Raw genomic sequence first — 15,831 nt, 5'->3', positions numbered from 1 at the left:
TAAGCATCTCCTAAAAATTGTGAGAAATTTAATCGCCTCCTTTTGATAATCCTTCTAAGTAACCTCTAGAAAAATTCACTGCATTCGCAGACGAAGCAGTTGAGCCTTCCAGCCAGCACTTGCATGGTTGTCTTCTAAAAATAGAAAATGCTGCTCAGAGCAGTATCGAGTTCGGAACAATGGCGCGATCTATATAGCGGTCAGTCTGGCAGACTTCCCTTTGACGTGATAAACACGATCGTGTTTTCGTTTGAACACCAGGCAATAACTTGTATAATCATTACCCTTCATAGACATAGAAGCTTATCAAGGCCATTTTGGCACCTTTCAGATTGCAACACTACTCTGCTGGAGGGGGCAGTTCTGATAAAGAGCTGAAGGAATTTGGGTTCCACTAGCTGGGAGTGATTCTACATGCGTTGGGAACGAATAAAAGGTAGACAGAAAACATTTTATCACTACTTATTCAACAGCTAGGTGCCAAAAGCGTTGGGTTACTTGGCACCACTGGAATAACTTTAGGTAAACCAGATTTTGCTTAAGTAATATGTCTTTTCCTGGAAGACTTTTCAGTTTTGTTCCATCTTCCGTTCTTCACTCAAATTTGCTAGAACACATTTCCGAGCAAATGCCACTGCTGTGGGTTTCATATTTTTGCTACCTGTATAAGAAATATAAACAGGGCATATCCGTTATAATTAATTCCTTTCGTTGAGCCTGACTTAAGAATTTTCACATCCAAACCATGGAAAATTCATCCCACAAACACATTTATGATAAGATTAACTTGATATTAAAAAATGGCATGAAACATGCCAATTTCTTTGGCCACAAGCGATTTTGAATGGCAAAAGTGTTGATTATTATCTAATCTCACGGTCCTGCCAGAGCCACATTCCTTCCTAACGACGGTGGTTCACTTTCGTACATTTCTGTCCGTATCTACGGTTGAAATTGTGACCAAAAACTGACTTTTCATGGGCAATAAGGGTAGAATGGAGCCACAATTAAACTGTCGAACAGTAATACGGAACATATATGTCTAAATCATGCGCCATATTTAATGCCTATGCACTCTTTTTTCAGTCCAAAGGTACTCATCTTAGAAGCACATTTAAATGTGAGATATAAACTTGGGCAATTCACTTTAGAAATTTCCTAATTTCACACGCTTGTATAAATTCAGATGTAAAAATTTGCGTGGACTGTAGGGTGACACACATTACATATTGAATGACCAGCGCTAGTTGCCGGAATATAGGGGTGCGATAAGTAGGCTCCCGATTCAAGGGTTGCTTGTAGGGAGTGATGCTCAAATCTTAATGTGCACAGTCCAACCGCAATCATTGTAGGGGTCACTTCAACCAACCGAATTCCTAAGAAACTCATCCATAGGGATCAAAGTATAGGAAGCAGGGAAAATTCATCTGAAGCCTTTGTTACAACAGCTAGTCAGGTGACGAAATTTGTCCATTTGCTACAGACTAGCTGTAGGAGAAAACGCATGAACGTAGGATGATAGATCAGCATCAACAAGTGTCGCATAAAGTGGGCAATCAGATTTGATTCCCAGCACAGAAATATATGCTTACCACATGGGCTTTAGCGTAGTCTTGTAATGCAAATGATGACATCCCCTATATTGTGGATATGCCCGCTGAAAGTGAACTTTAATCACGGCAGAATACTGGTGTCTCATGCTCAATGTTTTGACAGTGGAGATGAAAGCAGTGGCGACCCACTGAGTCAGTAGTATGTGGTTGCGAGTCAATGCTAGCTGTAAAGGAAGCATAGTAGGAAAAAATTTGCTACCAGTTTGATTTCGCTGGGTGGATGCAACAGGATTAGCAGAAAAGTTTCCATATTTTAACGCACAGCCTCGAGACTCTCAACCGTATCTTAATTCATGGTGCCGTTAAATTTCATTTTATCTGTTTACTGCCTGACCAGTTTTGATAGTGCTTGTTCCATGATAAAGATATGTATAAATAGGCTTTTTTTGCGCGTTTAAAGTAGCTATTCTGCACAGCAATCATTCAGGTGACTCGCTGGCTTACCTACATGTTCGCTTAATGTCGTATTTATGTGCCCGATCTTTGCGAGTGTTGCACAGCTCCTCACAATAGCGATATTTCATTTCATACCTGGCACTGACCAAGATGTGTCCAATGTATTTTCCCTAAACCAGATTGAGATATGAGGTACGAAAATCCACCCCATTGGAAGTCATTGTTTGCAAAAGTGACCTTTTCTTGTGTATACCGTTATTTATGGAAGAATGCAAAAGACTGTGGCATGATATCACAGCAAGAAAAAGCCAAACTAGCGTTATTGTAACGCGGTTGGCATCCCGCAGCTGGTCCAACACCCAATCTGGTAGCTGGCCATTCATTTAAACGGATTAATCATTGTGGCCATAATAGTGCGCATTGAAAAGTAACTACCTCTGTCCGAACCATCTACACTCTAAAAACCGATGGCTATTTTTAGCGGTTCTTAGGCTGTGTCCTAAACAACTCTTCTCGTCTTTAATACCGAATTACACGGGCAGGAACATACTGATGTTTACGTTCCCCTCTGCAGTATTTTATGCACAACTTATTTATACTAGGGAAAAAGTTGCCCTTTAACTGTCTTTACTTCTCGATAAACACTCAAGAACAAATAAGTAGTCATCGATGAAGGACGAGCACTAGACTGCATTTCTCCGCAAGACGTGGATGAACATATGTATGAATTTCGTAACCATCCGATACTCAACCTAATTTTTTTCAGTTAAACCAAATTACCTGAACAGATTTATTGTACCATCTAAAGAATAACAGACCCCAGTAATATGATCAGTATCAATTTTTTGTTCGACCTTTGGACTCCACCAACCAGCTGGCTAGTTACCGAAATTTCACTCCAGCTGCCAACTAAAAGATTGTTCAGCATCTCGTGTTGATGTGAACATGAATACATAAATATTACATTCCGGGAAGACCATGTGGATAAAAAAGATCTTCTGCTCGATAAAATCATTCAAGTCATTCTAAACATGGCTTTTGAGTGGGATCGGTTTATATAGAAGTTTATGGCAACGTTGTGCACCTCAACTCGGCATATACTCTGCTGTAAAGTAAGATTGACGGAAACCCGGGGAGCTCCAAGAGGGGCAAAACCGTTCGTTGTCTGTCAACGGATTTTCAGCAACCTTATGAGTAGTACATTAAGAATAAGAAGAGACGTCGGCTGTGTGACAAGTGAGTTGGTCCGGAGAACAAGTAGAGCTTAAATGCGAGATTCTGAAATATTTTCCCCCAAAAGAATTGTGTGATCTGTATGATGACTCACTTAATTAACATCTGGATTTACGGATGAGTAGCCGTCTATTTTACTCAAAATACATTGAAGTGAATAAAAATACACCCCTGGCTTTACAAGAGTAATTTTCAACCAAGAATGGAAATCTTTATAAGAGGATGTTGTTTGACCTCGTAAGGATATGGACAGCGCGAGAGTCATGGAACCTAGTCAGCCCATGAGGGAGTAAGTTCGACTATGTTTATCATAACATCACGATGAGTTATACAAGGATTCTCAGATAAAGCGATGTATTCGGTTGCCATTAACCCAACTTCAGGACGATCTTCTAATAAAAACGAGTGCATTCGTTTTAGTTCATTTAACGGGTAAGGGTTTTGCAAACATTCCCGTAACTCCTGCCTTAGGTGAAAGTTGATTTTCAAAATCCTACAATTTGTTTGTGGTTCAAGGCTTCCATCAATTGCAAAAAATATAGTCCATGATCCGGCAATCATCAGAAAGCAATTCATCAATTCTTTTTCCAACATTGAGCATAAGAATGCAATGCTTCTACCAGTTAATAGATGCATCACAGGAATTCACAAATAGAGTCAACAGCTGCTTATTTCGGCCGAAAAGAAACCAGGCAACTCGATTGGCTGTTTATTCTTCTAGTATTCGGAAAATATGATCATATTGGGCTATAGATGATATATCCCAAGTTGCAATCATATACCGCAAGAGGAAATTGGCAACGGCAAATGAATATCTGTTGGATTTTTTGGCTGATATGCAGCTAGCGGTGATTCAAAATATGGATAACAGCCGCTTACGGGTGGCGCGTCTTCGCGATCTGCACGTAACTCTGCTGCCAAGCTCAGCGAACAAACAAAAGCCAACTGGTTGGCATGAATATTGGTTGGATCTGCCAGTCATGCGTAGCCAAATCAGTTAATATGCTAACGATTATTGCGGAACCGGATGTGTAGCTAAGCGGATACCATTTATTCCAAAGTAAGCTAATACGTGTGTTGACACAATACACAAATTACCTCGCCAAATGGAAAAATAGTTTACAGGGTATATTTATGAGAAATCGGCATTTTATACACAAAAGAAATTCTAAATTCGTCCAAATCCGACTTTGCAAAAGTGTTTCGAATATCCTCTAGTGCAAATTATCACCCAGTGGGGGAAACGTTTGATACGAGTTTTTCCATGTGCATCGACTACCATAAAAAGGGTCTTCTCGTTTCTGCGAAAATTATTTTTATTCTTTTTTGTTCACTCCAACGATGACACCCATGAGCAGCCTTTGAAAGGAATGTAGTGGTATACTTCGATGATCTTGGCTCAGCACGCATATCGGAGTTTGCCCGGGTTCTTGGAAAGTTGTTTCCAAAACATCTTAAATAATTAGGAGTGAAACTGATTAAATCTGAGACAAAACTCCACTGTCTTAAATTATAGGAACAAAATGAAGTATCATCTTATCACTACTGACATTTCGACAGATAGAACCTTGACTATAATACCATCAGCATTACCGTACAGATTGTAAACAAGCAATCTATGAGGTCGAGCGTATTCCAAACCCCTTGCGTTCGTTTACATTGGGTTCTTGGGTCCATATCAAATATTTTTCAAGTGCTTATGCCATCTTCTCTGGGTCTAATTGGTTGGAACCTTTTCATGGAATGTAATCCTATGCATTGTATCCAAATTTGTTGTTTCATTCCTTTGGTTTCGGTGGGACGTATAAATATGCTCATCACGGATCACAATAGTTTGAGCCTGTATTGTGCACTGATCACACAGACCTTTATCGATCTAAGACTATGTTGGAGAATCAGGAATCAAAACCTAGATGCACAGTAGTTGGGAAACATTTTGTCGTTTAACAATCAATCCCGTTTGCTTTGTTATCTTTTTTGCTTAACTTAGCTGCCTGAATTCATTGAACTCGTTGAAATCACGTAATTTGTGGCAGCTCCGGAATGCATCAATCACGACTACGCACCTTCTCTAAGCGGTAGGCAGTGCCGGAGTCAAAACGCACAGACCTTTATGGATCTAGGACTATGTTGGAGAATCAGGAACCTCTAACCTAGGTGCACTGTAGTTGGGAAAAATTTTGCCGTTTGCTTCGTTATCTTTTTGCTCAACTCAGCTGCCTAAATTCATTGTACTCGTTAGAATCACGTGACTTATGGCAGCTCTGGAATGCATCAATCACGGCTACGCACCTTCCCTAAGCGGTAGGCAGTGCCGGAGTCAAAACGATTGACTTCGACATACACCTTATTATCTTCATTCGTTACATTTTGTGAACGATTAATCTCCAAGATGTGCATCAAGGTAAATGGTTACTAAAATCAACAAACTTGTCAATTAATGAACAACCTACTATGATCTCATCACGTGGGCGCAAAAGGCACTGATATCTGTACCCACTGACAAAGTTATGGTAGGTTTCAAAGAATGAAAATCTATGAATTAGGAAACGGGGAATCACCATTACGGTATGGGGTGATCAAGTGACTTTAAGGCCTAAAGATACCGCGCAACTAATGCAAACTTTCGGTAGATGAGATAGTGGACAGGCCTGACTGCTAAAACAGTATTGATCAGTAGTTTATTGTGATGACTAATAACACCGCAATCTCGATTATTCCCAATTACAAGTGCATCTGTCACGACACCAATCGTTTCACTTAAAGACGCATAGATAAAGTGGACTGTGAATTTTAACTCGCAGGCTTATAAGTTCTATGCACTCAGTGATCAAACACTCTGTGAAAAAGCGCGACATTGTGACTTTTACTACAATCGCCTACAGTTTACAACAAATACTGTCTATTTCCGCTCGCGGTGACAAACCAATATGCATGTTTTACGGTACTGAGAGCAAAATATCAGTAGTTGTTCGAACGTACATATCGTTTTAGCACGTTTAGTTACCATAAAATGATGCATGAGCAAAAAATGTCTCAAAGAAAATTACAGCTGTCAACTGGACTGAGGCGTTATGGATTGACAATGACTCATTCGGTAACTTGTGTTCGAACGTCACACAATGTTCGAGATTGCAATCTGTTTCTACCAGATAACATACGCATGTGATTTTTAGGAAAAAAGGCATGAAAGCGTTTTCTTTTTCAGCACCACTTCTAGGTCTTTTCAGCCATGTTTTACATCATTGTCTTATGAAAATGAAGCCATGGAATATGCCTACAAAACGTTTTTACTCTCGCCCAACGAAAACCAATTGCCTAAGCCTGGGCTACAAACATCTGGTCCAAATCTCTGGACCACCTATGATCCGTTTCTTGATTTTTCTCCGTGATTACTTTTCAAACCACACAGTGTGATGTGATATTTCTCAACCATTTATCCCAACATGAATGGAACAAGTAGTTTTAGACTGAAGAGAAGCATACAAGGTCTTTGTTGCCGTTTGCAGAAAGTTTGTGTCTGGAAGTATGTGACTTCCAATTGTCACATGCGTTCTCGTCCGTTTTTTTTCGTTTCACTAGAACTGGGCAGCACCAACAAGTAGCACCGAGCACAAAGTGGCAAAATGCTCCAAAATGTTACGCCAATATTGCCGATGGATGTTTCTCTTTGCTGACTAAAAATGAGGTTTTGTTTGGCGTGTAGTCCATTTCACATTATTGCCGCTCTGTAAGCCTTTTACCGGTTCTAAACCAAATAAGGCTTTCGAGAAGTACACTCATTTGTAAATCAAATCAATTTTCAAGCGAGACGCAACTGAATCTCTCGTTTATGATATTCTACAAACGAATGTGCTGCACACAGACCGCCTCATGATTCAGTTGTAAAATCATAAACCAGAGATTCAGCTGAGTCTCCCGTGAAAACTAAATTGAGTTCCAAATGAGTGTATTTCTCGAAAACAGTCCAATTTGGGTTCGACTAGACCATAAGGTTGACGGACGAAATCGTTCTTGGGCTGTCGAAGACTTTTCAGCAACCTTGTTAGTAGTTTTCTTTACGCAAATATGGCTTTGTGTACAAAATGCCACTAAATAATGCACGTGATAATCGGTCTTCTGTATTCGGATGATGATTTTTAAGAGTAAAATGTGTACAAAATGCCGATAAATAATCCACGTGATATTTGGTCTTCTGTATTCGGATGATTGTTGCCAGAGTCGTGCTTCGAAACGGTACAATAAAAATGTGATATTTCAGTACTTAGACATACGAAACAATTTCACGAATATTTTGTTACACTAGCAGTTCTTAGGGAAGACAAAACAAAATAGCAACCAGATGTGATAAAATCACAAATGATCATTCAAATTTCAGCTATTGAATACCAGAATATTAAACTGCCAAAAGCAGGTGGACATATCTACAATAGGGTCATTAAAAATGCATGGGAACAATACGCTTTTTATTGTAGTCTGAAACTGGTGACAAACAAAATAGTTTATCTTTACTTTACTCTTAATTCATCAGTAACAAAGCCAAACAGCTAAACAAGTACTATCATTAATGTCGTCAGGATGCAAGAAACAAACATAAAATGACCTTATTCAGACACTATCCCCTAGTATTTATCTATTTTTGGGTTAATTGGAGATCAGGCTTGCAAGACGCAATCCGTTCATCTTCGATGGCATTTTTATCACCCGGACTGGTGTGAATGAAAGTGTATAGCAGTCGAAAATTCACACATGACGTCTCATGGACACCTTACCCCACTAGCATCCATAAGGATACCAACATTTTCTTCACAGGCTTACGGACTAATGGCTTCAGATTATTCCTTGAACTCCCACGGAATTTCGCGAGAAAAAACGGCGTAGCAAGGAAACGCCAACTAATAACGCAATATGTATCCGTCGGCCTGTTTTGATGAGGTTTTCTGGACTGAAATATCTCCACTGCGGACCTAGTTGCTTTCGGCAGATTAGGAAATGAACACGCAGTTCTGGTTAGTGATAACGAAATGCGTATTGTCTAGAGGTAACACACTAGTTTTAAGTCTCCCGAAAACCGTCCGACAGTCTTCTTTGGGTCTCAACATGTAGGCTTAGCCTCCGAGTTTCCATGGAAATCACGTTGTACTTGGACCTATATTGCTTTAAGGGGTTTAGGCCCTGCGATAAATGAGTAATTAGTGTCTTTAAATCAACCATGAAAGCATCGCCTGTGCTAGAATAGCTGGTTCGGTTAGGAAATCGTGTACTTACTTTTTGGCTAATTAAAACTAAATGATTAAAGTTCACACCTCATATACCACCATAACGGTGAGAAAATTTATCTGATCTTCTAGTTAACAGGAGGCTTCTTTCCATTCCTTTCTTATGCTATCCGTTTCATTATTCCCAACTAGCAGCCTTGTTATTCCTGAGCTTATGTGTTTTCGAAGCAGAATAAAGCATATTACTCAATGTGTAGTTTCTTTGACACGGTAATCATCAGTCTAACTTTGTTTATACTGGTTCCTCTTTGGTAGCGTCTACCTTAGCTTGAACTAATTCATTTTTAAATAAAATGTTTGTTATAACCCCAGAATAACTGGTCAAGGATTCTATCAAATAATGCAGAACAATCGCTACTCATTTGCAAACTGACCAGATGTAGCAAGGCATTCAAATGTCTTGCATTGTCAAATATTTCCATGTTCTAAAAATTTATCTGATCTTCTAGTTAACAGGAGGCTTCTTTCCATTCCTTTCTTATGCTATCCGTTTCATTATTCCCAACTAGCAGCCTTGTTATTCCTGAGCTTATGTGTTTTCGAAGCAGAATAAAGCATATTACTCAATGTGTAGTTTCTTTGACACGGTAATCATCAGTCTAACTTTGTTTATACTGGTTCCTCTTTGGTAGCGTCTACCTTAGCTTGAACTAATTCATTTTTAAATAAAATGTTTGTTATAACCCCAGAATAACTGGTCAAGGATTCTATCAAATAATGCAGAACAATCGCTACTCATTTGCAAACTGACCAGATGTAGCAAGGCATTCAAATGTCTTGCATTGTCAAATATTTCCATGTTCTATAACCTAATTAGCAGGATTAGGCTGCTGGAAAATTTGGTTGGCCTAATATTCAAGATGCCTTTTTTCACCTGGTATTAACGGAACCCCGCAACATTACAGTGTCTGTATCGGCTTATTCAGCCTTTATTGTGCGGTAAAGTACTAGACATTTATCAGCCTTGCCTGGATGTTTTTATGGTGACCTGCTTGGTGGATCAACTAATTTGATCACAATTTGGTTCGAAGATGAAACGCAAATGAGTCTACGGCATGGTTCAGTAACATTAAAGTAATAAAAAAGAAGTCAATGTATCTCTGTAAAGCAATATACTCTCGAGAAAACCTATTCCCTGGATCTTTAATGCAACAAAACTCGACGACGAGTAGAAAGTTGTCAAACGTGAAGCACTCTTGGTGGGTTCCTATTTATATCACATTGATTTCAACTCTTTTTCGTTAATGCGTGTGCGTTCACATGAGTACTGAGCTTTTGCGACAAAGCTTTGTCCCATTTTTTGGTCAAGTAAATTTCGCAGGCTCAACTGGAAGACGTATTTTTTCCAGATCTGTTACAGAACAACGTGGGTGCAACTTTCTACGATGCACGAATCAGCAACTACACACAATTTGTCTTCCTTCCGAAGCAGCTTGCAATATTTGTTGTGGGAAACACGTAAGTGGAATTCACGTTTGCGAGTTTGACAACTCGATATTTCCCAGTCCATGAATAGTGCTCATTCATAGTGCCCATTCTTTTCAATAACTGCATTCTCTGCTGTATAATTCTGTATATAATCCCACAGATGGCCTGAAACACGAAATTTGCGGTGAACTGCCCAATTACGCCTAGCCTGGGCTGAAGTGGAAAGTCTAATACTATGGTAATAAAATTAATTCAAAAATTGAATAAAATAATTTTTCTGGGCAAGGTCGGCCGATCTAAGAACCTGATACTAACCTTCCTGTTACGCATATAACAATCATTTCGTATTAGTAAGGTGCGTTGGTTTACTGATTAGCAGATCCATTTGTTATTTGTCTGAGAAAACATCTCAACTTGTTGATATTCGGAAAGATAATACAAAAATGAGAATAGCTCCTGTTTCATGGATGAGTCAGCGTTCTTCTTTTGTAAGAAACATTCAAAGGGAAACGTTGTTGCGAGACAGCTTTGCAGTTTCCTCTTTCATTGTGATTTATCTGCTCCGGTGGAACGGAATCATTGGCCAATCGAGGGGAAAAAGCCTGCATCTGCTTCAAAAGATTTTGTCCTCGAAAAACGTCCACTGTTTTAGCAGTTGAGAACTTGTTTTTTGAACTAGGTCTGAATTTGCATGCTAGATATAACAAAGCAGGCCAATTTCCTCATATAGAAAACATGTCGAGTCGCATTTGAAACGATCCAATTATTTTTTGGTCTTTTGTGGAAGAAAGATTTCACTGATGACTACTTCAGGATGCTTTTTTTGATCAGCCGGAAACGACTAAGAACCAGTGCCTAAGTAACACTGAACAAATAAACTGAAGGATTTTAAAAGCACCGGTTGTTGGTCGCTGGAAAAAATAGTTGACAATACACATCGGGTAAAACACTTACTCTTAGGATAAGGAGATCATATAAACTGAATCGCTCTTTCAGGGATGAGAGTCACGTGGGGTGACTGGATGATCGTACTATAAACACAGTAAAGTTCTCAAATGATACTTTGGTTTTGAAAGGTTATCAGAAATGGAGTTTTCCTGCCCATTTAGACTTATGGCTTTATTTATGGAAATGGCTTTGGTTTAACACTACGCAGAATTAAGTATCGAGTAAAATGGTACCAGGCGTGGTTCCTTCTAGAAATTCCCACAATTTGCTAGCAAGAAAAGATGTTGTAAGACCAGGAATTCTCATATATATTTATTGTTCTTCCAAAAGGTATGACCAAAGAACTGTTCCAATAATTTGGAAACCTAACAAGTGTATGAGCTTTTTTCCAATTTCAAAATCTCTAAGATGTATCCGGTCTTGTTAGTCTAGCTTGCTGATCTGCTTATATTCCTAGTACCGACAGTCTGCGGATGATTTATTTACCATCAGTACGATCAGAGTTCACTACCTACAGCGGTTTTCGTCTGAGAAGGTCAGACACTTTTCCAGACAGATCCTCACTGATGGATATCAGGAAAACCTACCAAATTAGTATGGCCACAAATGTAGGACAAAGTGAACATGTACTCTGGTCTTTTTCGTTAGACATTTTTTGGACCACCTTATATGAACGAAATTGTGGACCGGCATGAAAGTTCCGGGAGCATCGTTGAATTGGACGGAAGCTAATACTTGGCAGTGGGAAAGTAAGAGATGTCACAGTGAATGTGCAATATTTGTATGAAGTGATTAATTATGGGAAAAGGGCACCTTATTAACTCAGACGATTACATAAAAACATACATTCGGTTTAATGATGGCATAGTTAGTTCCGTGGATTAAAGCCCATTTGGATTTCCAAAAATGAGTTACCAGAAACGAAAAACACAACAAAACGAATAGCAAATAAAACAGAAAAATTTTGGCCGGTTATTTTACCCTCTCTAACCCAGTGAAATCATGTGGACCTTCTGGTATAATAAAACCGGGGGAATATTTTGTCAGTATTTGCGTTGAAGGTGTCGAAGATGAAAGTATCTTACTGTGCATAAAGTACACGATTATTTATACGGTCAAATGAACTGCCCTTTTACCGAAAATACTTTGTTTTTAAGGATGGCGATGACCAATATCTTCGAGCTTTAGTACTCGAAATTCGGGGTGCAAAATCGGTTTATGCAAATTAGACGAACATGGTGGCGAAAATTTCAAGACTTAATTTTAGCCACAATTTGGATAAACAGATTTTCCTACTACCTGTGGGTGCTTGCTGAATGGGTACCTTTAAAGGGGACCTCACATACATCGTCTGAATCTGTGCATAACCTGGAAGTTGGTGAAGGATAAAGTTGGCAAAACCGTATACAACACAGTATAATTGTTAAGGCCGGTGTAATACAAATTCAGCTATTTTACCGTGGAATACTTCATCCTTGGTACAATGTGATGTCCTCGTGTCCGAACACATATCATTTCCGAATTACGTACAAACTGAACAGCATAAAGTTTGTGACGGCAAAATCTCCAAATTTGTAGAGGAGTATTGGCCGGTCGATATTTGATCTTCTTTTCTATAGAGGAAAATTTCAATAACTCAGGCAGCCTAGATGGTCGTTGGCTTGTTCGCTGAGCGGATAAACTTGCCCGTCTACTTGCATACTACTATTTGCAAATGTGTGACATGTCCGTTCCCACAAATGCCAAGTAACTTGCAACCATTCCGATGATCCATCGCTGTCCGTGCAATAGCATACCTCAGTGCGTCACAGAAAAGAGGAAACCCACAAGCACCGTCTGATATAGTACTCACATGAGCATTTGCTGAACACAGATGTCTCTTTTTGTACTAAGTAAAGCTTCACTCAACTAAGTGTTAGCTTTCTAAAATATAAAGAAGACTCCTGCAAGCTAATCATTATGCGTCCGAAGAAGCGATGGCAGCTTTATGTAAACTTTGCATAAATAACACCATTGTTATCAAAGCGTCCAGTCATTTGGCCTGTAATAAGAGAAGAAACAGTTAGTACATTTTACCGTAACGACAAGGTTTGGGTCGAAGGAGACTTTTCTCTTAAGATTTTGCGGAACCAAATTTCCACTAACCTGAGACCGGAACATGTTTGTAATAAATCATCGCAAAAGCTGTTTTGAAAGCATTATTTGTAGATACATTTTGCAGTTTCGCCCGTGCCTTTCACGCTTTCAACGAGTCCAGTTTAGCAAACAACCTCAGCTAGGAGCGTATGATGAGGGAAAGACAAATTCATCTTGAGTATCATTTAATGGGCCCTTCTATTTGTTCAGTATATTATTGCTTGTCCGAGTTCAACCTTATTATGCAGGACCTAGACTGCTTACTGCAACATTTGTCGCAGTAATGATGTTAGGAGATCCAGGTGTTTCATTGGTTTATCCCTTTACTAAGCGCAAAACATGAGCTCCGGTAATCTCTCAGCGCGTATTGCGCAGTAGTACAGTCTACTGTAATTCATTCGAGTTGCAGTATATAGTGCGGAGAAAATGTACACAACTTCTACTATTCTGATTACCATCCACTTACCAACCATTTCTTGGGGAGATTTGCTCCAAAAGGTAGCAGGTTTAAGGTGATATTTTCTGTAGATCCCAAAGAAAAACATTTCCGTCCTTCATCGAAAAGCTACAATCTCTCAGTCTCAAATAAAGGAAGTAATATGTTAAGAGCGTTGCGCTTAAAGCACTCTTATTTGTGTTTTTTGGGGAAAAAGCTTAACTGAGACGAATTTCGAGCGGCTTATTAGGAGTAGGTTCTGAATCAACTCGGACGCGAGGAGATAGGATGCGCGCTGGATGACTTTTCTCTAACAATTAAAGGAAGCGACACCCAAGACTCATAAGGTAATGCTCATCAAAATTATGCTGCAATATTTCGCAGTGTTTTGGATTTTGAGCCCTGCATATAAGAGTGACACGAAAGTCAACACTTTCGATAGGAGGGTCAGCCTTATGTCAGTGCATACACTTTGTATCTCACACTTCTTTGAACACACCTAATCGCTCTTAATATCAAAGGCCGTTGTCACTTGCGGTGATTAACAGTCTCGAAAAAGTTTTCAGAGCTTTGTGAAACAACCAGTCAATAATACTACCATTTTCTGTCGTTTGAGAAAAAACGTCTGTTTTGATCTTCATCTCATTTGCATTCTATCTCGTTTGCATTTTTCCTCTGCTTCAGATGATAGGTCACCCAGGATTTACGATTTAATCATGTTGAGATGTTTAATCCCATGTGGAACTGATTAACTAAACACCAATAGTACGTTAATTATTTCGTGTGTGCTATACTAAGTTCCAACTGGTGTTTTTGTTTATTTTATTCTAGAGCAACTATTCTCAAGTTGGACATGACATCATTCTTCTTGATGGATAGTTTTACGCTACCACAACCCACAAAACCGAATATTGCCTGCCGCGATCCGGTACGTTGGTCAGTATTGTGAAGTCTATTTTGAAAGCGCGTCGGTCGCCTCATGATGGGGCGACCATTTGACGTACATATATAAAACGCACAAAACCCAACCCGCATTTTAATTTTGCCGCAAAAATCATTCCGCAAGTACGATTTTTGAATAAACTCCAAATTACAAGGCCTTTCCAACAGTTAAGGATTTTCAAAATGACTTTAAGTATTTGCATCCCATCCAAAGCATTTCGCATTTTTCAATCGCCTCATTTTCTTCGCGTTATTTATCCTTTTTTGTTGTTGGATAGTCCTCGCACCCATTTGGAAATGTATCTGCTAAATTTCAAAACGAATAGGCAGGAGTCTCAGGTGCGGTAATCCAGTTATACGAATAGTCTCACGTCGTCAGTTTCAGATATTTCAGGCATGTTGAAAGTGGGGAGGAGGCTCAAGCGTCTGCACGCCACTCATAACGTTGACTTGTATTTGATTTCTCCTGAGCTTCTACGGCGTCAACTGCTGATGAGCCCTGCGAGTAGTCAGTGGTCGTGTCGAAGCTGCACACGGCCTCTAGTGGAGGGTAAGGTTTATTATGGAACTTGTGGAACTGCTTTTCAATGTTTGTTCGTTCTTATGTAATAGTCAAATAATATCCATAAAAGTTCAAGAAAACCTGTGAGGAGGTTCAGTTTTTAAAAGTTATATGCATATAGGACGTTTAGTTTCTTGTCAAACAGCCTGTAACTGTTTAGTCGGTGTTTCCTATCAGACGACTTTGAGGCGAATAGAAATAATATCCATAAAAGTTCAAGAAAACCTGTGAGGAGGTTCAGTTTTTAAAAGTTATATGCATATAGGACGTTTAGTTTCTTGTCAAACAGCCTGTAACTGTTTAGTCGGTGTTTCCTATCAGACGACTTTGAGGCGAATAGTTCTCCTCCTTTCTCCGATACGTCGCATGTTTTCTAATCTGATTGTATTTGATCTCAATTGCTGAAAAGTCTCAAAATGACAGCAATATAACGGTCTAGTTCTGTTGTGTGTTTCTAGCTGAAAGCTAGTTCCAAGCTGTAGGCATGAGCTATAACCCACATTCCTGGTTTTTTAATATTTACAGAAGAATTGTAAAGAAGCAACAGAAATAAGCCTATTGGCTATGATGCCGAACGAACACATGGTATGGTTTTGCTACGTTCATCATTTCCAGTACTTGAACCGACCGCCTCAGCATGTGGAAAGTCGATGTATGGTGCCACAAGTACGTTTTTACATACTAGCCCATTTCATAAGTTACCCCGTCAAATCTAGTTAAATATTGTCATTGGGTCTGTGTCCAGCCAGCAGTTTAAGCAGATCACGTGATATTCACCAAACCCAGTGGAGACATATTGTGGTTGGTACGTTGCTGAACTGTGTTTCAAAGATGTCAGTGACTCGAACAGTACATGAA

The 15,831-nt window shown here is 39.3% G+C and overlaps 1 protein-coding gene across 1 annotated transcript in view; it reads left to right on the top strand.

The window, feature by feature from the left end:
- The window catches only part of T265_01892 (hypothetical protein), a gene marked incomplete at both ends in the record, with an annotated part of 48,083 nt that overhangs the window by 13,748 nt on the left and 18,504 nt on the right, over positions 1–15,831 (top strand). Inside the window, 3 exons of the mRNA XM_009166018.1 lie at positions 9,871–9,979; positions 14,301–14,397; positions 15,499–15,639. Of these exons, the coding sequence (XP_009164282.1) occupies positions 9,871–9,979; positions 14,301–14,397; positions 15,499–15,639 (347 nt within the window). The remainder of the gene's footprint in view (positions 1–9,870; positions 9,980–14,300; positions 14,398–15,498; positions 15,640–15,831) is intronic.

This window comes from Opisthorchis viverrini, assembly GCF_000715545.1.
Source record: "Opisthorchis viverrini unplaced genomic scaffold opera_v5_21, whole genome shotgun sequence".
Classification (NCBI taxonomy): domain Eukaryota; kingdom Metazoa; phylum Platyhelminthes; class Trematoda; order Opisthorchiida; family Opisthorchiidae; genus Opisthorchis; species Opisthorchis viverrini.
This window is presented reverse-complemented; position numbering and strand designations above follow the sequence as displayed.